This window comes from Pseudophryne corroboree, chromosome 5 (genome assembly GCF_028390025.1).
Source record: "Pseudophryne corroboree isolate aPseCor3 chromosome 5, aPseCor3.hap2, whole genome shotgun sequence".
Taxonomy (NCBI): domain Eukaryota; kingdom Metazoa; phylum Chordata; class Amphibia; order Anura; family Myobatrachidae; genus Pseudophryne; species Pseudophryne corroboree.
This window is the reverse complement of record NC_086448.1, coordinates 107,357,510-107,384,101: the sequence shown is the minus strand read 5'-3', so window position 1 is coordinate 107,384,101 and position 26,592 is coordinate 107,357,510. Positions and strand designations below refer to the sequence as shown.

Below are 26,592 nucleotides of genomic sequence, written 5' to 3'. Positions count from 1 at the left end.
GGGAACTGTAATGTTAAAAACCAAGGCTACTTCGGAAGGCCACCTACAGATGTCATCAACTCCCAGGACCCAACCCTACCATTCAGGTAAGAACCAGTCAAAAATAAATGTGATCCATTGACGGCTTCTGTGGAACTCAGGTCACAAAAGCGGCAATTTTAAAACAAATGTGGCTTGATGTGCGATTTGTTCCTTGTCAAATCACAAGGTTTCCAAATGACATAAAAATATACATTTTAAACTGCAGATTTGAAAGATCACACTTTCATCATACATCCACCTTCATCACCAGCTGGTCCATATGCCAACAGTTTGGAGCTTGGTGAAAATAAGATTTTACTTACCGATAAATCTATTTCTCGGAGTCCGTAGTGGATGCTGGGGTTCCTGAAAGGACCATGGGGAATAGCGGCTCCGCAGGAGACAGGGCACAAAAAGTAAAGCTTTTTCCGATCAGGTGGTGTGCACTGGCTCCTCCCCCTATGACCCTCCTCCAGACTCCAGTTAGGTACTGTGCCCGGACGAGCGTACACAATAAGGGAGGATTTTGAATCCCGGGTAAGACTCATACCAGCCACACCAATCACACCGTACAACTTGTGATCTAAACCCAGTTAACAGTATGATAACAGCGGAGCCTCTGAAAGATGGCTTCCTACAACAATAACCCGAATAAGTTAACAATAACTATGTACAATTTATGCAGATAATCCGCACTTGGGATGGGCGCCCAGCATCCACTACGGACTCCGAGAAATAGATTTATCGGTAAGTAAAATCTTATTTTCTCTATCGTCCTAGTGGATGCTGGGGTTCCTGAAAGGACCATGGGGATTATACCAAAGCTCCCAAACGGGCGGGAGAGTGCGGATGACTCTGCAGCACCGAATGAGAGAACTCCAGGTCCTCCTTAGCCAGAGTATCAAATTTGTAAAATTTTACAAACGTGTTCTCCCCTGACCACGTAGCTGCTCGGCAAAGTTGTAATGCCGAGACCCCTCGGGCAGCCGCCCAAGATGAGCCCACCTTCCTTGTGGAGTGGGCCTTTACAGATTTAGGCTGTGGCAGGCCTGCCACAGAATGTGCCAGTTGGATTGTGCTACAGATCCAACGAGCAATCGTCTGCTTAGACGCAGGAGCACCCATCTTGTTGGGTGCATACAATATAAACAACGAGTCAGATTTTCTGACTCCAGCTGTTCTTGCAATATATATTTTTAATGCTCTGACAACGTCCAGTAACTTGGAGTCCTCCAAGTCACTTGTAGCCGCAGGCACTACAATAGGCTGGTTCAGATGAAATGCTGACACCACCTTAGGGAGAAAATGCGGACGAGTCCGCAGTTCTGCCCTGTCCGAATGGAAAATCAGATATGGGCTTTTGTAAGATAAAGCTGCCAATTCTGACACTCTCCTGGCAGAAGCCAGGGCTAGAAGCATGGTCACTTTCCAAGTGAGATATTTCAAATCCACCTTATTTAGTGGTTCAAACCAATGAGATTTTAGAAAATCCAAAACTACATTGAGATCCCACGGTGCCACTGGAGGCACCACAGGGGGCTGTATATGCAGCACTCCCTTAACAAAGGTCTGGACTTCAGGGACTGAAGCCAATTCTTTTTGAAAGAAAATCGACAGGGCCGAAATTTGAACCTTAATAGATCCCAATTTGAGACCCATAGACAATCCTGATTGCAGGAAATGTAGGAATCGACCCAGTTGAAATTCCTCCGTCGGAGCACTCCGATCTTCGCACCACGCAACATATTTTCGCCAAATTCGGTGATAATGTTGCACGGTTACTTCTTTCCTTGCTTTAATCAAAGTAGGAATGACTTCTTCCGGCATGCCTTTTTCCATTAGGATCCGGCGTTCAACCGCCATGCCGTCAAACGCAGCCGCGGTAAGTCTTGAAACAGACAGGGACCCTGCTGAAGCAAGTCCCTCCTTAGAGGTAGAGGCCACGGATCTTCCGTGATCATCTCTTGAAGTTCCGGGTACCAAGTCCTTCTTGGCCAATCCGGAACCACTAGTATCGTTCTTACGCCTCTTTGCCGTATAATTCTCAATACTTTTGGTATGAGAGGCAGAGGAGGAAACACCTACACCGACTGGTACACCCAAGGCGTTACCAGCGCGTCCACAGCTATTGCCTGCGGATCTCTTGACCTGGCGCAATACCTGTCCAGTTTTTTGTTGAGGCGAGACGCCATCATGTCCACCATTGGTCTTTCCCAACGGGTTACCAGCATGTGGAAGACTTCTGGATGAAGTCCCCACTCTCCCGGGTGAAGATCGTGTCTGCTGAGGAAGTCTGCTTCCCAGTTGTCCACTCCCGGGATGAACACTGCTGACAGTGCTATCACATGATTCTCTGCCCAGCGAAGAATCCTTGCAGCTTCTGCCATTGCACTCCTGCTTCTTGTGCCGCCCTGTCTGTTCACATGGGCGACTGCCGTGATGTTGTCCGACTGGATCAACACCGGTTTTCCCTGAAGCAGAGGTTCTGCCTGGCTTAGAGCATTGTATATTGCTCTTAGTTCCAGAATGTTTATGTGAAGAGACGTTTCCAGGCTCGTCCATACTCCCTGGAAGTTTCTTCCTTGTGTGACTGCTCCCCAGCCTCTCAGGCTGGCGTCCGTGGTCACCAGGATCCAATCCTGTATGCCGAATCTGCGGCCCTCCAATAGATGAGGACTCTGCAACCACCACAGAAGAGACACCCTTGTCCTTGGAGACAGGGTTATCCGTAGGTGCATCTGAAGATGCGACCCTGACCATTTGTCCAACAGATCCCTTTGGAAAATTCTTGCGTGGAATCTGCCGAATGGAATTGCTTCGTAAGAAGCCACCATTTTTCCCAGGACTCTTGTGCATTGATGTACAGACACCTTTCCTGGTTTTAGGAGGTTCCTGACAAGCTCGGATAACTCCTTGGCTTTTTCCTCCGGGAGAAAAACCTTTTTCTGAACCGTGTCCAGAATCATCCCTAGGAACAGCAGACGAGTTGTCGGCATTAACTGGGATTTTGGAATATTCAGAATCCACCCGTGCTGTTTTAGCACTTCTTGAGACAGTGCTAATCCCATCTCTAGCTGTTCTCTGGACCTCGCCCTTATTAGGAGATCGTCCAAGTATGGGATAATTAATACGCCTTTTCTTCGAAGAAGAATCATCATCTCGGCCATTACCTTTGTAAAGATCCGAGGTGCCGTGGACAATCCGAACGGCAGCGTCTGAAACTGATAGTGACAGTTTTGTACAACGAACCTGAGGTACCCCTGGTGTGAGGGGTAAATTGGAACGTGGAGATACGCATCCTTGATGTCCAAGGATACCATAAAGTCCCCCTCTTCCAGGTTCGCTATCACTGCTCTGAGTGACTCCATTTTGAACTTGAACTTCTTTATGTACAGGTTCAAGGACTTCAGATTTAGAATAGGCCTTACCGAGCCATCCGGCTTCGGTACCACAAAAAGAGTGGAATAATACCCCTTCCCTTGTTGTAGAAGAGGTACCTTGACTATCACCTGCTGAGAGTACAGCTTGTGAATGGCTTCCAAAACCGTCTCCCTTTCGGAGGGGGACGTTGGTAAAGCAGACTTCAGGAAACGGCGAGGTGGATCCGTCTCTAATTCCAACCTGTACCCTTGAGATATTATCTGCAGGATCCAGGGATCTACCTGCGAGTGAGCCCACTGCGCGCTGTAATTTTTGAGACGACCGCCCACCGTCCCCGAGTCCGCTTGAGAAGCCCCAGCGTCATGCTGAGGCTTTTGTAGAAGCCGGGGAGGGCTTCTGTTCCTGGGAAGGAGCTGCGTGTTGCTGTCTCTTCCCTCGACCTTTGCCTCGTGGCAGATATGAATAGCCCTTTGCTCTCTTATTTTTAAAGGAACGAAAGGGCTGCGGTTGAAAAGTCGGTGCCTTTTTCTGTGGGGGAGTGACTTGAGGTAGAAAGGTGGATTTCCCGGCTGTAGCCGTGGCCACCAAATCTGATAGACCGACTCCAAATAACTCCTCCCCTTTATACGGCAAAACTTCCATATGCCGTTTTGAATCCGCATCGCCTGTCCACTGTCGCGTCCATAAAGCTCTTCTGGCCGAAATGGACATAGCACTTACCCGTGATGCCAGTGTGCAGATATCCCTCTGTGCATCACGCATATAAAGAAATGCATCCTTTATTTGTTCTAACGACAGTAAAATATTGTCCCTGTCCAGGGTATCAATATTTTCAATCAGGGACTCTGACCAAACTACCCCAGCACTGCCCATCCAGGCAGTCGCTACAGCTGGTCGTAGTATAACACCTGCATGTGTGTATATACTTTTTTGGATATTTTCCATCCTCCTATCTGATGGATCTTTAAGTGCGGCCGTCTCAGGAGAGGGTAACGCCACTTGTTTAGATAAGCGTGTTAGCGCCTTGTCCACCCTAGGAGGTGTTTCCCAGCGCTCCCTAACCTCTGGCGGGAAAGGGTATAATGCCAATAATTTCTTTGAAATTATCAGCTTTTTATCAGGGGCAACCCACGCTTCATTACACACGTCATTTAATTCTTCTGATTCAGGAAAAACTATAGGTAGTTTTTTCATACCCCACATAATACCCTGTTTAGTGGTACCTGTAGTATCAGCTAAATGTAACGCCTCCTTCATTGCCAAAATCATATAACGTGTGGCCCTACTGGAAAATACGGTTGATTCGTCACCGTCACCACTGGAGTCATCGCCTGTGTCTGGGTCTGTGTCGACCGACTGAGGCAAAGGGCGTTTCACAGCCCCTGACGGTGTTTGAGTCGCCTGGACAGGCACTAATTGATTGTCCGGCCGCCTCATGTCGTCAAACGACTGCTTTAGCGTGTTGACACTATCCCGTAGTTCCATAAATAAAGGCATCCATTCCGGTGTCGACTCCCTAGGGGGTGACATCCTCATATTTGGCAATTGCTCCGCCTCCACACCAATATCGTCCTCATACATGTCGACACACACGTACCGACACACAGCAGACACACAGGGAATGCTCCTAACGAAGACAGGACCCACTAGCCCTTTGGGGAGACAGAGGGAGAGTTTGCCAGCACACACCAAAAGCGCTATATATATATATATCAGGGATAGCCTTATAATAAGTGCTCCCTTATAGCTGCTTTGTTATATCAAAATATCGCCATAAATGTGCCCCCCCCTCTCTGTTTTACCCTGTTTCTGTAGTGCAGTGCAGGGGAGAGACTTGGGAGCCGTCCTGACCAGCGGAGCTGTGAGAGGAAATGGCGCCGTGTGCTGAGGAGATAGGCCCCGCCCCTTTTCTGGCGGGCTCGTCTCCCGCTATTTAGAAAAATTAGGCAGGGGTTAAATATCTCCATATAGCCTCTAGGGCTATATGTGAGGTATTTTTAGCCTTTATAGGTAATCATTTTGCCTCCCAGGGCGCCCCCCTCCCAGCGCCCTGCACCCTCAGTGACTGCCGTGTGAAGTGTGCTGAGAGGAAAATGGCGCACAGCTGCAGTGCTGTGCGCTACCTTTTGAAGACTGCAGGAGTCTTCAGCCGCCGATTCTGGACCTCTTCTGTCTTCAGCATCTGCAAGGGGGCCGGCGGCGTGGCTCCGGTGACCATCCAGGCTGTACCTGTGATCGTCCCTCTGGAGCTTGATGTCCAGTAGCCAAGAAGCCAATCTATCCTGCACGCAGGTGAGTTGACTCCTTCTCCCCTCAGTCCCTCGCTGCAGTGATCCTGTTGCCAGCAGGAATCACTGTAAAATAAAAAACCTAGCTAAACTTTTTCTAAGCAGCTCTTTAGGAGAGCCACCTAGATTGCACCCTTCTCGGCCGGGCACAAAAATCTAACTGGAGTCTGGAGGAGGGTCATAGGGGGAGGAGCCAGTGCACACCACCTGATCGGAAAAAGCTTTACTTTTTGTGCCCTGTCTCCTGCGGAGCCGCTATTCCCCATGGTCCTTTCAGGAACCCCAGCATCCACTAGGACGATAGAGAAAATAGAATAATAAATTCAGTTCATCAAAACAGAGAGAAAGAGAGATGATGAAAACAAAGATTTAGGGTAAGAAGGAGAGAGGTACAGAAAGATTGCAAGAGAGAGGAAGAGAGAAGAAACCGTAAAGCAGGAGGGAGAAGGTGGAGACAGATGAGAGGAAGAGATAGTATACAGAGTATAAAGAGAAAGGGGATAGGGAGAGTAAAATGGGAGAGGGAGAGAAGGCTAAAGGGTAGTTTGTAGTTGAGAGAGACAGATGCAGAGGAAGGAAGAGAGCCACCAGGCTGTGTACGTATTCTAAGTTCACATTTAGATTTATTTGTGTTACATGTAATTATAGGTAGGCTCAGGGGCGGACTGGCCCACAGGGGTACAGGGGAAACCACCGGTGGGCCCCACTGACTGGGGCCCCACTCCTTCCTCTAGGTATCAGGTTCCAGACTGTGCACTTGTATTATACATAATAGATATGTTTCATTACACTGCACAAGTCTATTGTGTATTTCAAGCCTCTATGGAGGCTGGCCACACCCCTTTTGTAGGCTGGCCACACACCTAAGTAGGGGCCCCTATAAATTCATTCCCCCGGTGGGCCCTTCATGCCACAGTCCGACACTGGGTAGGCTTACCATACTGTCCCTTTAAACTGGGACACTCATGAATTGCACAGGTTCTGTGGCTGCTGACTAGCATGGAAAGCCTAATCATAGGTGGGCTGACAAAAGTGGCATGGAAACAAACCCCCTCTGGGGAAGGTCACTATTTGTCAGTCAGGCATCATGATTGGTAGATTCTGTAGTACCAGTCATTCACCAGTTAGAGTTCCAGGAAGTCCCAGATTCCTGACATTGCAAACTTTCTATGCAGTGCACTGAAAGGTGTCTAGGCATCACAGGAGATGTAAGTTTCTGCAATGTGTTCCCAGCAGAGTACAAAGTCAGCACTGTACCACCACCATATCTGGATAGGGGGGGTCAGGTCTTTATGCTAAATACACCAGAATGAGAGGGGTTGCATTTTAACTAGAGTTTAGCACTGTTTTCTATAGTGGGCAATAGAATGTTCCTTGTAATGCAGTACTAGGACAGGCCCCTTACTTGAGTTTGCCACCAGCCAAAGGTTGCCAGCCCTCCCCTGCATGTAAGACATACTGTACTTATGTTTCATCCCTGCTCAATACAGTACCTGCAAGTCTTTTGAGTTGTCTGGTAAAGAAATTTCTCCTTCAATCCAATGACCTTTTGTTGACACATTTTGTTCAAAAAGTATTATTTCTCTCTGTGAAGGAAAGATAATGGAGTGTTGAAAACAGATGGGAACACAGTAAAGACATGTATAAAGTGATGTAATTGGAAACCAAGTTTTCTCCTGAGTTATTTATATTTCGCTCTGCGGGCTAAGTGAGGTGAATCAATAGAAAGACAAACTTGTTGAATATGAACATGTCACATTTGTACAAACACTCATCTCAGGGTAAATTAAACCTGAGAACTTAAACAAGGGTGCAATCAAGCTCTGTTCATTAAGAACTGAAAGATCATGTCAGTAAACAATCACAATTTGAAAAACAAAGTGATGAATGCAGTAATGAGAGTGTCTGGGAGTCAGCAGGTACCCAAATTACAGAGTGCACAGAGATTACACTGGAGGAATCTCGATTTCCAAAACAGAATGTGCCGCACCCTTGCATTGTAAGCTTCTTGAACTGCCCTTTCTATATAGAAAACAAGACCCTGGTCTTAATTAAGACTTGTACGCTCACCAGAGGCGGATTGGCCATAGGGTCTACAGGGAAGATTCCCGGTGGGCCGACGCACCTGCGGGGCCTGTTTTGTTTGAGGACATGTGGTCCTATTTATAGACATAATGAATAAGATGCAAAACAATTGGCATATATGAAAATGACTTTGCCACTTAGCCTGTGATTGCAGATGATCTAGTGTATGCTCTGTCTGCCTGCTTGGCTGACATATAAGATTGAGTGAATAGGATATGGTTGGTGTAATAAGCAAGAAAATATATCTTTCTAAAGAATTATATAGTTTCCTAAATTCTAAAGGTGTATCATATAATGTGCTTATAATATTTAATTTTATTTCCTTTTAACTTCCCCTTGATGCTGGACATCCCCACTATCTGGAAAGTCTTGGGGGGAGGGTACTGCTGCCATGGCCCATGGCTAGACCTTCACCTCTGGTGCTGCCCAAGTGGGGCCACTAGTACAAATTTTTTCCAGGGCCGCTTTTAGTTCCCAATCCGCCCCTGACGCTCACCCAATGGTGGGGGTTATTCAGAGTTGTTAGCAAACCAAAAAAGTTAGCAAGTGGGCAAAACTATGTTGCACTGCGGGTTGGGCAGATGTAACATGTGCAGAGAGAGTTAGATTTGGGTGGTTTATATTGTTTATGTGCAGGGTAAATATACTGAATGCATTATTTTTACACTGCAATTTAGATTTCAGTTTGAATACATCCCACCCAAATCTAACTCTTTCTGCACATGTTCCTTCAGCCCCATCTGCAGTGCAACATGGTTTTGCCCATTAGAGAAAAAGTTTGCTGCTGCGATCAGATCTGAAGGCCCTTAATGTAGAAGGTAAAGCCAAAAGTATTATTATGGTTACTCTAGCAGCAGGGCCGAAACTAGGATTTTCGTCACCCGGGGCAAGGCTATAGTTTGCGCCCCCCCTCCCAAAAACAAAAACAACAACAAGAGTATAACAAACTCTGTCAGACTAAAATATCAGATTACCAGGAAATTTGAAAAAAGGGGATACTATTGGACAATATTCCCCTATGTGCCACAAATGCCCTACAGTATGCGTCACATGCCCTGCCAGTGTGTTCAACTACATGCTCCACTGTGTGTCCCCATACATTGCACTATATCATAACACTTCATCACTGCACTACATTCCCCTATCCACTGCACTACATCACTATACTACATCCCCTACACGCTGAACTACATCACTACACTACATGCCCCTATGCACTGCATACCCTATATGCTACACTACATCACTACACTACATCCCCTTATATGCTTCACCTTATATGCTTCACCACATCATTGCACTACATGCCCCTATAGACTGCAATACATTACTACACTACATACCCTATATGGTACACTACATCACTACACTACATCCCCCTATAAGCTACACCAAATCACCCCATCTGGGAGGCAAAGCGGAGCTTGATACTGCTAACTGAGAACACAGTGCGCTTCTATAGCTTGCACAGTGCACCGCACGCTAGTCGCACCACTGCGTGGCAAAGAAGAGAGTTTAAGACAGTAGCCGGCATAGGAGAGATCCCAGGTACTGGAGCTCACCTGCACAGCATTGGAGCCAGCTGTGGGCAGACAGGTGGGTCAGAGACAATGCCAAGGGTGCTGTCTGCTGCCTCACTGCCGGTAAAAAAAAAAACCCTGTTCCTCTGTAACTCCTTGGCGCCCCCTCAAATCCTGCACCCGGGGCACATGCCCCCTTAGCCCCCCCCCCCCTAGTTACGGCCCTGCTAGCAGGCTACCTACCATCCAGTGGGCAGAAACCCAATTGCTCTCCCTATACAGAGGACCAGTTTGGTGCTGAGTAACATTCATTGTTTAATGTTGTTTGTGAAGTGAGTACTGTAGGGGAAGTTGGGTGGTTAGTGCCCAAAAAACGGTAGACTTATGTACTGTACATACTTTGTTTATAGCAAATAAAATACTGTACTGTATAATATATGCAGCTTTAATGTTTTGCCTACAAAAATAAGAGCTGCAAGAGTTACATGTGATGGTGCAATACTTACATGTAAATGATGGAAGCAGTGTCTGACTGGGGCATGAAGGTTCCACCAGGAAAATGCATTGTTAGGGACCCATGTTTAGAGGTATAACTAACCATTAGTGCATGGTCTGGGCCCCTTAATAAATATATATATTTATTTATTATATATAGGATTTATGTGTGGTAAATCCTGCTAGTGCATGCATGATAATGTACCAGAGTAATAAAAACAATGCATTGTAGAAAATAAACCATAGTCCTGTGCAGTATGATGTATAATATGCAGGGTTTAAAGTTGGCAGGAAAGGGGTGGAACTGAGTTCCATCACCAGTAATGATAGGTGGCACTAGTTCCACCTCCTCCACAGCCCTGCACAGTAATTCCAACAGAAAAACTGCGGTGGTACGGCGTGGTATGGCGTACCACTAAGAAATATGTTGCAGAAATGCCGTACCACTTGCCCCCGCCCCACTGTCATTTATGTTTTGATTTTAATTAATCAAAGTTATGCTGTCGGGCCGGCCCACCATGTCCGTCGTTTTCAAGTCCCCACTGCTGCGCAAGAATAAGGACAAGTGCTGCACAGAGGGACACCGATATACAAGCTGCTGCCAATATACAAGCCCAGCTATAATTTCAAGGAGGGTCAGTTGAGTTTAAAGGCTGCTGAGGGCTGAGGAGGGTAGGGGGGGAAACTGAGCACTGAGGAACAGTGCTTGGTCCTGAAAGGGAGTAATGGTGTTTGATGGGGGGAGGGTGGGGGGGGGCGGGTGAAAGAAGGTTGGAGGAATGGTGTTTCATAAGGAGCCTGAAGGTGGAGGAGCGGTACCGGGGGGCTGTAAGGAGCCTGGAGGAGCAGTGCTAGTGGGGTAGACTTAAAGCAGGTGGAAGGAGCAGTGCTGGGGGCGTCAGGGGGTTGAACAGAGGAGCAATGCTGGTGGGTTCAGGGGGGGTGAACAGAGGGGCAATGCTGGTGGGTTCAGGGGGGGTGAACGGAGGAGCAGTGCTGGTGGGGTCACAGTGCTCTCCTCTCTGCCTCCACAGTGCTGAGAAAAGGGGCTGTGTCAGGGGGCCTTGCCCCTATTGTCATGTAGCTACTCCCCTAGTGTCATGTGACCACGCCCCCTCATGATACGTGACCACGCCTGTTTTTAGCAGTAAAATTACTACTTGCATTACTGTCTACCACCCACGTCAGTAAATGATGCAGGTGACGCTAGTGTCACTGATGAGCTGAAGCCACTTCCCCTTCCTCCTCTACCTGTGGCCTGTCCCAGCTGCTTCCTTTTCTGGCACTGCGTATGTGATGTCATGCCATCACCGCCACTGAAGTGAAGAGCCACAAAGAGGAGCAGGCTCTATGCATGCTGAAGACAAGGTGAGAACACAGATAGGGGAGAGAGTTGCTGGAGGTACACAGGGCATGGAGCTGCTGGAGGAACAGGGGCAGTGAGCTGCTGGAATTCCACCACTTCTTCATGACCACTTTAAGCCCTGATAATATACATAATGCATTATTTAAGTGTAAGATCTAGAAGAGGAGTGGGTAGGCAGTGGGGCCCACCAAAGGTTTTCCCCTGTACACCAGCGGGCCAATCCGGCCCTGTTGGAAAGTGCTGCGTGTTTGAGTACTTTCCCTGCCAATCAGATAACTGGATGGATTCAGGGCAATTGCCAACCGCTATTTGCTTGTCTGTGTTAAAACTTAAAATACGCAGTCTGAGCATGCCCTTATACACACAGCCTGATCTAAACTAATATGACTACTGTTAAAAATGGAGTTTGCAATGAAGGCACAATTGTCAAACTCAGATACAGTATGCCACACATTACCAATGTCTTGCTTTCATACCACAGATCTAGTGTCTTCTATTTCACACTATTCCTTCCCATATCCCTCAGTCAGTGCACACACCTAAATGCTCCTTCATTTAACATCCAATTTCATCCTCATGCCCACTGCCTGCAAACGGCTCCCTCACACAGAATAACATTTCTCCTCTTCATCGTCTATTTGTTCTCCTGGAAGCACTTGGAAGTGTTTGGCACATAACAATGTCTGCTTATGAAAACTATTGTTGCAAGGTGCTGAATTTATACACTACATTCACAGCAGATTTTTGTCACACATTATTAAATAGACAATAATATATACAGTTATTTTATTTAAAAATTATTGAAAAATATCACCTGTGTTAGGTGAAAACAATGGTGTTTGATGCAGAATAAATGAAGGTTGCTATTCAATTTTAATTAGTAGGAGGAAAAAGACAAGGTACAGACACAGCACAGATACCTCACAGGGGAATACATACGATATGCCGGCGTATGGGATGCCGGCTGTCTATATCCCGACAGCGGCTTCCCATCCGCCAGAATGCCAGCAGCGGGGTGAGCGTTAAGAGTCCCGTTGCGGGCTCGGTGGTTTGCCACGGGTTCTGTTCCCACTCTACGGGTGTCGTGGACAGCCACAAGTGGGAATAACCCTGTTGCGCCGGTATTCCAGCTGTCGGTATTGTTGGCTGTTAGGATTTCGGCGTTGCTATCCTGAACGCCGGGATCCCAACAGCCGGCATGTTAACTGCAACCCCTCACAGGATGTTGTAGGCTTCTTATGGTAAGTTGCTGTAGGAGTGAGTGTAGATTTGTGGGTGGGATCTTTTAGACTTCAACTCCTCCCACCAACATATGTCACACAGGATAGGGTGTAACCTGCGAAACGCGAAAGTTGAGGTTTACAGTTAAATTGCATGTGAGGTTCAGAGAGTGGTGGAGATAGGATACTACTAGAGGTGTTTCTATGACCCTTTAGCAGCCAAAGGATCATGGGACGCTTATGAGAGCTGTTTCAGTGGACTCTAGTGCACAAGATATGGAATGTAAAGGATTCACTAGATAGTTGGTGTATGCTGAATTTGTGATTATATCCCAGACACTCAGGTTTAAAGCAAGGAAAAGGTTGAAGACTAAGCAGTAATCGTCAGGAGAATAAAAGTCAGAGAAGGGCTCTTTAGGATGGAGGAGACTGTGATTGAACTAGATGGAATATGCAGTAAGAGAGAAGAGTAGTGCAGAGACTTCATCCTCAGTGAATGGGTTTAATAGTATGTGTGAGCATGGTGGAGTAAGGAAACAAGCAGTAGTGGTGCTGCTGCCTAATATTGTACTTGGGAGATGAGCGGATTCGGTTTTACTCGGATTTACTCGGTTCTCAAAACGGCATTTTATTGGCTCACGAATGTCACGTGTTTTGGATAGCCAATCAGATGCCGTTTTGAGAACCGAGTAAAACCGAATCCGCTCATCTCTACTTGGAGGGTGTCTGTACTGCTGGGCTGAGGCATGAATTAGGGGTACTAGGGACGGGAGAAGTTTGGGACTAGGAGACAGGAGCTAAGCTACAGTATGTGAAGTTGGATTGTTTTGCTAGGGTAAGAATACAAGGGAAAGATGAAACTTCACAAGAGAGTTAGATCATCCACAGATGCTCAGCAGTTGGAGATCACCGTTTCAGGTATTCTGGATGTTTGATGTGCCAAGTGAGAATAATCAGGCTATAAGTATATAAGCCTTAAAAAGTGAGAAAGGGGGGAATTCAAATGTTTGAAAAGTCGGTTGTGTGTCTGTTTTTTCCTGTCTATTAGATAGGAAAAAACAGACACCCAACTGACTTTTCAAACAATTGAATTCTACCCAAAAAGTGATAAAGCCCTAGCCAATCAGCTCCTGTCATTTTTCAAACACAGCCTGTAGCATGGCAGTTAGGAGCTGATTGGCTGGTACTTTATCACTCTTTATCTGTCTCCCCTTTATCACATCTGAACTTTCATGCCACTTAGAATCAGGCTCACTTGTTTAGGTGAATGTTCCACTTTAAAAATTTCCAAAATTGTAAATCAATCAAAAAGATTTCTGTGAAGTGAAATAATTGAATTTACACAAAGTTTTATATTGTTCTTAAACGTGGGCATAGAAGAGCCTGGTTTTCTTTTGACTCAACTCTGAAAGTAAATGAATGCTGTTGGCAAAGAAACCACTTAATATTTCTCTCATCTGAGATGTTATAATATTATTTTTCCTGCTATGGCAGTAAATTCCAGCTGTGCCGGAGAGCATACAAGTGAGAGACAGTTAATGGAATCTTACCTCATCAGCATACAGCAGTAATCTCAAACTGTTGTCTTTCTCAATCATGTAATGAAAGTAGAATTGACAGCTCTTTCTGTTGTGATACAAGGAGCTTTTCAAATAAGCCTTTTTGTGCAAATTGCTGATGCTCCCTTCCACAAACATAAAATGCCCTGCAATGATAAACAAATTGGTTATATGTGAGACATTCAATCCAGGTGGGCCTAGTCATCAAGCTGACTGAGATGGCAAGTGGAATGGTAATCCTCTCATTCCTGACACACCTAGCATAATCATATAGCTATATATGCATTGTAGTGCACTGTCACCTACTTATCCCTCCTGAGCTGTGGGAGATCCGGGGAGGTTCAGATGGGTGGGACGGGGGTGTGATGCAGTGAATCCTGTCAGTACAGCTCTGACTCTGCAACATAATGATGCAATCTGTGGCATCACAGAGGCGAGACTATGGGCGCCAACAGGGGGGATGGGTAGTGTTTAACTGGGCCTGGGTCTTTGCAGGGAGGCATAGGTGGTCATTCCGAGTTGATCACTAGCTGCTTTCATTCGCTGTGCAGCGATTAGGCAAAAAAACGGCACTTCTGCGTATGCGGCGCAATGCGCACGCGCGTCGTACTATTGCAACGAACGATGTAGTTTCACACAAGGTCTAGCAAAGCTTTTTCAGTCGCACTGCTGTCCGCAAAGTGATTGACAGGAAGAGGGTGTCAACTGACCATTTTCAGGGAGTGTTCGGAAAAACGCAGGCGTGGCTGGGCGAACGCAGGGCGTGTTCGTGACGTCAAAACAGGAACTGAACAGTCTGAAGTGATCGCAAGCGCTGAGTAGGTATTGAGCTACTCTAAAACTGCACACAAAAATGTTGCCGCCGCTCTGCGATCCTTTCGTTCGCACTTCTGCTAAGCTAAAATACACTCCAAGTGGGAGGCGGCATAGCGTTTGCACGGCTGCTAAAAACTGCTAGCAAGCGAACCACTATGCTGTGGACACCAAGTATGCAAAATATACACATAAGACAGCTACATGATGAGGGGATGTATACACACCTCCTCCTGGGCCATGCACGCTCCCAGCAACCAAACCCAACAATCTGTCCTGGGTCAATGTAGAGCAAAAAAGTGGAAGGGTGGTGTACTTTCAGGGAGAACTTCTACAAATGGATCTCCCATCATTTCCAGGAGAGTGGACAAGTATGATGTAGTATACCCCATAAGAGATAGATTTATGGCTAGGTGCAATTCAGTTGTTGGGTGAAAATTCCTACAGCCTACTGTGCTGTCAAAGAAATCGTACACAGGCTACTGTATATTCACAGGTATGTTGTTTACATTTGTCTCTTTTCTGTTTCACTTCTTCCCAGGTGAGAAGAGGAGAGACAGAAGAGGATAAAAAGATCACTTATCTCTATAGGGAGATACCAGACCGCCCAGAGCTGAACGGGCCTGGCCTGGATATAGGGGGCTTGGCCATATCAGTGAGGCATGGCCATGCCCCCTAAGCAGCACTGAACAGGAGGACATTTGTCCCCTTCAGCAGCTGACCCGGGCCACCCCAACAGAGAAATCAGTAACCCTCCTCTCCCGGAGCCCCTGGTGAGAGGCATCTGGCAGGTTCTTAGCAAAGCAAATGATAGAACTTGGATAGGAGAGGTAGCACATGCTCTATTTTCCGCCACCAATGCGCCAATCGCCCTAAGAGTTTCTGATGCGCTCCATAGAAATCCATGATTAGTAATGTATTTCTCAATTTCTCCTCTGTGTGCATATCAAAAATAGAATGGATGTGATGTGAATTGCCATTTACTCTGGACAGTGGGGTAAATTTGTAGGCAGGGCCAAATTAACAATGGGGTGGATGTAGATACAGCCCCAGGCCTCCACATAAAAATAGGCCCATCATCACAGCATGATGAAGACCAGCCACCAGCTGGCCACACGGTCGGCCATAAATCATAAGTATTAAAATAGTATTTTCTATTTTCCTCCTTTTACATATTTAGGGATAAATTAGAGCTGATAGTGTAGGGGGTCTACATGCACTGGCCCTATCCACACAGCACTGGTCACACCCCTCCATTTCTCATACTAGGCCTCTGAACATTTTCAGTCACAGGCCTATGTGGCCATATTTGTAGGCCAGCCAGCCTAGTACCAAGTAACCTTATAGTACTTCAAGCCAATCCTTCTCACTGTAGGCCTCACCCTTGTAGGCAAATACTGTATTGACCAGAATATTAACATGACTTGGGTTGAGTGCAGAGAATTTATGAGGGCATGTACAAAGTGACTTGCTTGTAAAGTAGATCTATTATAACAGCTAAGAGCCTACATGAAACCCCAGAAGGTGTCATGTTGTTAGCAACTAATGCTATGGAATGTACTAGTTTGTGTGATGCCAATATTTGTGTCAATAGGAGAAATCTCTTCATTAGAGATAATGTGGCCTATTTATCATTAAATATTCCTCGAAATATTCCTCCAAAACACACGTTTTAAGCTGTATCACATTGATGTCCGCTGAAGTCCCTCCATTTGCGTCAGCAGCCACAGTCCCCATAGATTTCTATTTCTATTGGGGATGCAATGCTGTTTGGTATTCCAAGCTCTGGAATGCTGGAATTTGACACTCCTCCCCCCACAGCTAACATCATCTGCCTATTGGCTACTTTTCATTAAAATTACCTGTAGTGGGTTCCTCCAGATTCCTACCCAGCAATGGCCACGGTACATGCATGGTCAGTAGACACTGGAACCCAGTTAGAGGAGTGAAGAGACTGCTGATGCGACCTCTTCACTCCGAGCACATTGCATTACACTTTTGGAGCTCCTGGCCCTGCGGGTGAACAGTGATACATTCGGACGGAATTATCACATACTGCAATGCGATTTTGCCCGCTAATATCACACCCAGATCACAATGAAAATGTGATTATTGATAAATGGGTTCCAGTGTCAGAGCTGGAGTACTGTATTCTGCATTTCATTCAGCCATTTTTTAATATGTCTTGTTGAGTTTCATCATAAATTTCGGTTTCACATTGAATCACCCAATTGAAATCCCACATACTATACATGAATTCTGCTCTTTTCTCATAAATAAATGTAACCAATTCCCACTAAATAACAGTCATCATAAAATAAATGCACCATAACTTGCATCATGCTTGCCTACTCTCCCGGATCCTGCGGGAGACATACTTTTCTTCAGGTATTCCACCGCATCCCCAGGAGAGTAATCAACCCTCCTGCATCCCGCCCACTTTCTAGTGAAGTAGGTGGAATGGAGAGATTAATATAGGGAGTCCGCGGACATCAGGGGGGGGGGGGACGCGGCCTATTGGCGCGTTTCTATGGAAATACAGCATTTTGACCCTACTCCTATGCAAATACGTGCCAATCTCAGCATTTGTGCCAGGAGTGTGGCCTAATGAGGCAACAATCCCAAGCCTGCCCCCATCACCGCCCACCTGCCTCTCCCCTTGGGGCTTCTCCCGGAGAGGAATCAGCTAAAGTAGGTAAGTCAGACTTGTGTCCTGTTTGTAGCTCGTCATATGCAATATGTAATATTTTATTAGATCATTCTTTTTTATCAAAACAAAATGGAGATATTTGATGCTTGTTTCAGTTTTCTTTTCATAAACTGTAACTCTCACTTTATCAGGTTCATCCATTTTATCACCAGTCCTATTTTAGTCAATACTGGACATATTACCTGTTTTCAAGGCCAGCCTCTTGCAGTAAATAGCAATCAGCGTGACCTCTCCTATGCGCACAGCGGTGTGCTGCTATCTCCCAAAGCAGACCGCTGGCTGACTCCTGTGTTACAATCTGTCAGCTGCCCAGTGTTTTCTCATACAGCACACTATTTTGCGGCTCATTCATGACCCATGACCTCTTTTAACAAGACCCACAGGAAGATAAATTGACACTTTCCAGTCTAGCGTTGAGATTTCCCATTACGGCTGCAGCGTCTGTCTTCTCCAATATGTTTGCGTGTCTGCACTGCACCAGCGTATGAAATAAATAGTTGAACGCGCAGAAGTACAGAGACACAATGGATCAGAGTGGATGTAGCACCGTTGCTTTTAAGCGCCTGTCATTTCAGATACAGCTCTGAAGGAATGCCAGCACTGCAGCGCAGCTACCTCTGATTCAGTCTGTGAACCTGATATTTAACCATTTTCCATGGTTAGATGCTCTCTGTCAGCAGAGATGTCACATTAGCAACACTCATACTGTAGTTTACAGATAGGGGCCTTGTCTGGGGATCCGATTTATGGTTGAATGCATAGGCTAGCTGAACATTAAGACAGGCACTAATGTAGGTAATGTTCTACTTGGGATATGATTCTCTTAGTGTTATCAAAGCAGTATGAGTGCGACATGACTGTGAAACTAGTGTTCTGCTGGGTGTACAGCATACAGACCTGTGCGCATGGCATTGGGAATCGCTCGCTGTGTATCTTGTGGCTCGGCAAGACATCTCATTACACCGCTGCAACCTGTACTTTTAGCTTCAAGAAGAATCTTTTTTTTTTTTTTTAACAACTTAGAAACATCTTCTGTCTTTCACAAAGTAGAGGTGATGTGTGTAAGGCTATATAGATAACATCACTGTTCACATTGGGAGGTGTATAAATGAAGGTGCCTGAAGACATTGTGATTTTAATGGCTATTAAAGCCTGTTTAGACCTAACTGAACGCAAACAGCAATCTGCGTGGGCGCAAAACGCCTCCATTCCCTGTCATCATGATTGGGATGTCAGTTATTGCTAGCATAGAAAGACATCAGATTATGACCACTGTCTGTACCCACTAGTACCGTCCCCAGGGGCGTAGAGATCCACCCCGGGCCCCGGTAATGAGCATGGCCTATAAAGGAGGAGTGTCCACTCTTCTTATATAAAATAATGTATCTTAAATAATGTAAAAAAAAAAAAAAAAAATAACACAGAGGCTGCTTCTGGCATCATTCTAATGCGGGATGGTGGGGATAGTAGGAGGGGACATGGAAGAGGGAACCAGTTTCCTATCTTGCTTGTGGGCAATGAGTCTCTCCTAGTCCGGTGCCATGTTCCCAGCGATATTTGGGAAGATGGAGCATGTTCACTAGAGAGAAAAGACTCTTGCACAGTGCCAGAGTCTTTGTTTTCAATGTGTCATCCTCCTCAAGATATTACTGGGAAGATGGTAGACAGTCCTCAGGTATAGGTATACTCGGGCGGTGGGGGCAGCAGTCCCGGAGCCCTCTAGCAGCCCGGGCCTGAGCAAGTAGTACGCAGCCCCCCCCCCTCCTCTTGGCGTCACTGACTGTCCCCTGGGATCGGGTCATTTGTGCATACTGAACGCATACTCTAGAGCAGTCACTCGACTCATGCTTATATCCAGGCATGAGCAATGTTCTCACTGTGATGGCATAGGGGCTGATGTAAAGCTGAGTGTACTGTACTGTACCCTTGCTTGCAGATTGTATATTGTGCGCATTTCAGTCACATCTCTATTTGCCACAGGGCAAGGGGCATAACTGGGCTGCAGCAGGGCATTCTCACACAGGTAAAGTTCAGAGAGGATCCATTGGGTGGAATGTACCAAACAATTGCAATACATTCCACCACTTACCGCATTGATACTAATCACATACGTACTAACATATGATGTTAGTATCCCTAATAAGAGCTGTCCTGTGTGATGCCGGCTACTGCTGATGCAGAAGAAGGAGGTCGCTTAGCCGCACCGTGACCCTGGGGGAAGGAGGACACAAATGCCGGCTCCACCCCCACTGCTGTCACCAGGGGCTCAACCAACCAGTGCAGCCTGGGCCGGGTGAGGAGGTGTGTGCACATGTGTCATGCAGCCGGAGGAGGATGACGGGGAGCAAGCTGCTGCAGAGCCCATCACTGATATGTGAGTGAGGGGGTACAGAGCTACGGCGCAGGCGCCCCGCACAGGTACACAGGGGGGAGGTTGCTGAGAAGGATCCGAGTCTGCACATTAACCCACTCCACTTTCAATAATTTAAACCCTAGGGGGTAAATTTACTAAGGTGGGAGTTTTTCTAGAACTGGTGATGTTGCCTATAGCAACCAATCAGATTCTATCTATTATCTTCTAGAAGCAGCTTGACAAATGTTAAGTAGAATCTAATTGGTTGCTATGGGCAACATCACTAGTTCTAAAAAAAACTCCCACCTTAGTAAATTTACCCCTAGGTGTACAAACATTGCAGGTAGAATAGTAAATCACCATGTGAAGCTGTGTTAAAAAAAAAATATTATTATGATTATTATTTTGTTGTGCATAGTAATATGATAAAGTGGAGGAGAGTAGGCCTTTGCAGGGGATATACTTGCTAGGCACAATCATTTTACTCTGCAAATGGGGTTGAAATCTGCACCTGAAAAGAATTGGCAGAAATCTGGTCCCATACTATACTTTAAATGAGAGATACTTGATCATTCTACAAAAAAAAAAAAACACATAAAAATAAAATTAAAAACAAAGGTATGTTTTACAGGGTGACTCAAACTAGTCCTGAGCTATACTGTGAAAGAGTTAACACTTAATATATATGATATTGTACTCGGTAGTAAGAGTAATTGGAAGAACGATGCAGAGCATTATCCTACCATAATCTCCACAGCAGATAAACTTCAAAAGCACAACGATTAACATTTGGAAAATGTTATTGGTATGATTATGCATTATTGCTTATTTTGCCAATCTATTCATGCACTGTTTATACTTTCAAAGATCGTTTAGCTTATTTTAAATTCAAATCTATTTTTATTTTTGACTACTTACTTGCAGAGAGCATTTCCCAACAATAATTTATCTGTGGATTGGATTCCAAGACCATAGAGAATTTACTGCATATGCAAATCATTTCAAAATGTAAAGTAACACTGCAGACAAGCAGATTATGAAATTTATGTGAATATATTTCATAGTTACACTGCCCAATGCCACAACTGCTGTAACAGGACGAGCGACTGTTTCCTTTTTACAGCACTCTTATTCTTTCAATGCTACAAATAATTTTGTATTCAAATTGCTCCTGAATATAATCACTTCTGTATACTAATATTGCTTTCGGAACCCACTCTAGAGAATTGCCTTAGTGTCTCAATTTGAGGTCTGCCTGTCTTCATTTTGGCAGGTCTGAATTGCTGGTGAGTGATTTGTATTTATAAAAATAAATATAAATCAACATTTTGCAGCCAGCTGACAAGGATGTAAAACAGTTAATGTTTAAACTTAAAGAAGATTTTTTTTAGTTCATTCTCATCCAGGGCTGAAGTTTATTCAATGCTATTTCCTACAGTTTCAAAACCATAGCACATTGCCCTCAACGATTTCCCCGCCCACTCCCCCACCATCCAAGACAGATTCTCATTATAGTACTTGGAGGGTAAAAAGTGACACCGCCACTGACAGATGACAGACAGCTTCCAATTGGCCACCCATTTAGGGATGGCCAATCCAAAAGACCAATATGGGATCTGCAGCTATGTACAGTGAATAATCAAGGAAATACTATCAATCTTCTGCAGTATTTTAATTACTTTCATGCATGGGCAGTTGGGGAGTTAGTGTAAGGTCATATATGTGCAGTTAAAAAAAGGTAAAAAAAAGATGGGAAAAAAAAGTTCATATAGGCGCAGTAGAGAGAGACGCCACAGACGAGATAGGAGCATCACTATATTGTGACTTTCAGTTCAATACTATTGATACATCACGTGTTCAGGATTGATCTAAAAATTGTTATTGGACATGAAGATCGATCTTTCCGAAAGATCGATCTTCAATGTACCTCCCTACCTTATTTATTAGATGCATTCCTGGGTAATAGTGTAACATTTTGCAAAGCTAGCTCCTTGCTTCGCCTCTGTGTTTATTGTTTTCGCCCTATGGATTAAAGAAGATGCTAGATACACCATGTATCTGTATTTATTGATTATACTGGACTGCAGAAAAAAATAAGGGGGACATTAAATTAAAAGATTTATTACTAGAGATGGGATATTTATTTGAATACATATTTCTTTCCTGGCTAGTCAGTAAACATTTTATTACTACTGTAACCCCTACAGATAAATGTAATAGTCTATGACCTGCCAGCATCGGTGAGTTCCCTGCAACTTTGCCCAATGTTTTTCAGGGGCGATCAGTTAAAAGGCAAAGCCAAGGTATGTCAGATAGGGATGCAGGAAGGGAAATTCCCAGAGGAGCTTTTAGAGGCTCGTATTATTACAATTGGTAAGGAGGGGAAAGACTGACTTAACCTCACCACAAAATTATAGACCAATTGCATTGTTAAATTCAGACATTAAAATCTATGCCAAAATGATTATAAACGGAATAAATCCACTTTTGGAAAAACTGGTTAATCCAGATCAAGTAGGTTTTGTAAAAAAATGGACAAGGACCAGAGAATACTCGAAGATCAATAAATAAAATGGAGCAAGCACAACATAAAGATATTCTGCTAGTGGTGATATTGCTGGATGGAGAAAAGGCCTTCGACTGCCTACATTGGGGCTCATGTTTTTTTGTAACGGGTTCACCTCATCTAAATTTTACATCACGAATGGAACCAGACAGGTGTCCCCAACCATGTTCGTCCTAGCGATAGAGGCACTGGCGGAAATGGTGAGACAAACTCAGGGCATAAGGGGCCCGATGCTGAATGATATGAAACAAAAAATTCTATTATATGTAAATGATGTCTTATTGTTTCTTACAGAACCTAAAGAATCACTTCCTGAACTTTTGAATATAGTAGGTACTGTGGCAGGAGAGGTACTTTGCCACCTGTAAGCTACACACAGGGTCCTGGGGGTGGATGGGAAGTGTGGATGGACCGGGTTCCCATCCATTTGGCCCAGACCAGGTCTTATAGGCTTCTTAGCCCAAGAAGCTGCCCATGAGTCAGGGCTCCTGAAGGCAGTTAGTGTCCAGGTGATAGGCCTGCTAGGGACAGTGGGATCCGGAGGGCTGGGCCACTAGTGTCATGATGCCGGGACCTAAAGGGTTCCTTATTAAGTAAGAGGGAGTGAGACAGGGCCTAACCTACCTGGTAGTTTATACTAAAGACAGTGATCTTTGTTTTATGTATATCTTTGTTTTTGAGCTACCTGAATAAAAGGTAATTGTTGTTTTTGCACAAGCCTGGAGTCAGTCATTGGTGGAATTTTTGTAGCAGAGTGCATTCTAGCAAGACTCCTGTTATAGTACATTTTCAGAGGTCGCTTATTACAAATTATATAGTAATAAAATGGAAGCCCTTCCATTGAATATTACAATGTCAGATCTTATATACCTAAAATCAGTGTTTAAATTTAAGTGGAAGACAGATATATTAAAGTATCTTGAAATTCAATTAGTATTAAGTGAAAAAATCCTTATAAACTATAATTATGGTAACTTCGTGCAACAGATAAATCATAAAGTCAATATGTGGATGACTCAAGAAACAACCTGGGTTATATCATTGATAAAAATGTTCCTCCTCCCAAAGATTTTATACCTTTTTAGATCTATACCAAGGTGGCTTTCTAAATATTGGCTGTACAGGATTAATTCAATATTTAACAGATTTGTGTGGAGAAATAAAAAGCCTAAATTGGCAAAAAAAAAGTATGTGTTGCTGCCTAAAACACAAGGAGAATTAGAATTCCCAAATCTAGAATTATATCAATCAGCGTGTTTTATTAACCAGATTACAGATTGGGTAACAATAGGAAATAATAAGCCTGGTATAGAGTTGGAAAGAAAAATGGTTGGGGAAATACCATTGAAAGATTTAATATGGCTCCCCGGGCAAAATAGAGATTTAACAAGGCCAATACTGGAAGTAATAGGTGCAACTTTAAAAGCATGGGATGGCTTTATAGAACAGCAAGGCCTCTCTGGAGCTCCAATAAGACCTCTATCATTGGAGATATTGACAAAAATTATTCCCAATTTGAAATTGGACAGTTGGAGAGATAAGGGTATATACACATTGGATGATCTATATATAGAGAATGTATTGATGTCGTTTGCACAAATTAAGGAAAAAGATTGGGTTGAAACAAGATAATTTTATAAATTCCTACAAATTAGGCTTTGGATACACTCATACCCCACCTCTCCGGATGTGCAGAGAGTGTTGCCAAAGAAAGTATTGACCCAGCTTTTTACACCAATAAAAAGAGGAGGTATTGCATTTTGGTATAAGGTCCTATTAGAAAGTAAGCCAGAAATTGAATCAAAATGGCAAAAAAGATGGGAAATGGACTTGAATATTTCTATGGATAAGACGAAATGGGCTCAACTGTTTCATTCAGTACATAAGATGTCTAAGTCAATTACCCATATTGAAAGATATATAAAAATGTATTATCGGATGTAACCATTTTTGTAGTTTATTAAATTCTACACACTGGAGGTGCAATCCAAATTTGGATCCAACTCTGTTTGGACATTATCATTCACATAACGCAAGCCACGCATCGGTCATTATGTCAACCCCCTTTTCATCCCCTTAGTGGAGATTTATTAAAATTCCAATTACGTAGTTTTCCTGTTTCCTACCTGCAGAATACCTATGTTATATTTCAGCTTCCTAACATATCGGGAAGTAAGAGAATTAGTGAATTAATGGCATTCTGTTATCAAGAGCAAACAGTGAGTAGAGTTTTATATACCGGTACGTATGTAAAAGCGGTAGATTCTGGAGAGATCTGTCTGTAACATTCACAGTAGACAGTGGCTAGATGCTATGATCATAGGGGAATTGCTTGATGCTGGCAACTTCTACACTTCCAAGATGCAATGAACAATGGCACACAGTTACAGGCATGCTGTAACAATACACTGCACCATCATACACCAATGGGTTGCTCCATCGTCCAGGACACACATTGCAGAGTGTGTACCCAGCTTACACCCAGAGTCAGCTCAGCTCTGCTCTGAAATATAACCTTAGGGGAATTTCACTGTATACAAAGGGCAACACAAATAACTAACTTTTACCTAGATGTCAAAGCACAAGAACATGGGAGAAAGCCCAGAAAGATGGGAGAAATTGAATGAGGACATAAATCAATAAAGTAATAATAATAATAATACATCTAGACTTGGTCTTGCCTTGGATGTCATAATACATCTAGATGTGGTCTTACCCTGGATTTTGACCATGACTATGTATGCATATAAATGTCATGGATGATAGTATTTGGAAAGACAAACTATACTTTACGACCAAATATACAAAATTTTATAATTCAAATATTTTTAATAAAATATAAAAAAAATCAATAGAAGCAGCACATTATGCAGTGTTATCATAAGGAAACAAGAAGTGCATTTATTTTCCAAAGGTTAAGCATAATGCATACAGTATTTATTTGTGAACTGCCGAGACAAATGTTTTGTCATGCTGATGGCTCGGCTCTCCCCGGATAAGAAGTGTCTGCGCTTTATGCGTTGCAGTAGCGTGACAAATGTCTGGGAAAACAAAGTCTTCTATTCCCTCTCTCTAAGACTTTGTGTTTTACTTAATGCAATGATTTCAGCTCTGGAAATGTCAAAAATCAATCTCCAGCCTTCTCTTGCTGAATTCTGACATTTATGGGAAGATTATACCTCTCAGTCACTGGTGCGCAGGTCCCAGCGGTAATGTAAAATTACATACTATGCTAATGGAAATAACCTTTCACAGATAAAGAAGCTGAAAGCGCCATTCTAGTCTGAAATTCCGGATAAGACTACCACAGCGACAAGGTCCACTATTGAGAACAAAGCTTTTTGAACCCATCAAGTGACTGTCATGACCACAGATATAACCAGTAAAAGAGATAGATTAACTGGTACCCAACTGGAAGTGCTGTAACGCAGAGAAGCACTGCTTTCTGGCAGCAGTACAAAGGCAATTGGTTTTATTTATTTTAATCAAATGCTCTCACTGAAATATCAGACGTGATGAGAAACATTTCAACACGGTGTTAATCTCAGTCATTTAAAACTGCTGTCAATTAAAACATGAGATTGAGATTTAAGAAGCGATATCTCGAGTGAAAGCGGTTTTATTAGCGCTAGATATACCGGTGCAGCGCTGACCGGTTTGCAGAACATTAAGCAATATTTGCCCAATAGTTATTTTCAGGATATAAAAATCTTATGAATGGTTCGAGTACAGATGTGTCGTCACTCCTTAAACAGTTCATCATTGCTGCAGTCACACCAAATAGTCCATCTCAACGCACCAGATCCCGTGAGTCTCTACTAGCGTTGGCTGTCCTATATGTGTCTTTTTTTGTTGAAAACACATCTTAGTCGCAACACGGTGACTAACACTCACCAAGAGACTGTGCTGCTTACTAAATATGCGACACTTGTGTGCGACTGAGTCTCTGAATCTGTGTACCACATGCTACAATGCAGCTCCCGCAGATTTTCCCAATACAAGTTCCATCCGTGGTGCACACAGATATACAAGTGTTGCATACCAAATGAATAAGCACAGTCTCCTGGTGCTTCCTAGTCACTAGTAGAGTTGCACGGGACCACAGGCGTGCGCAGAGACTGACTGGAGGGTGCCGCTCCGGACTCCCCCCCCCCCCCTCCACGGCATTATAGTGATCTCTCGCCTCCCCTGTCCTGGATATAGACTGCTCACCTG

The 26,592-nt window shown here is 44.3% G+C and overlaps 1 protein-coding gene across 1 annotated transcript in view; it reads right to left on the bottom strand.

The window, feature by feature from the left end:
* MALRD1 (MAM and LDL receptor class A domain containing 1) overlaps positions 1–26,592 on the bottom strand; it is a 1,363,691-nt gene that overhangs the window by 1,211,350 nt on the left and 125,749 nt on the right. The window contains exon 6 of the mRNA XM_063925153.1: positions 13,927–14,081. Coding sequence (XP_063781223.1) covers positions 13,927–14,081 — 155 coding nt within the window. The remainder of the gene's footprint in view (positions 1–13,926; positions 14,082–26,592) is intronic.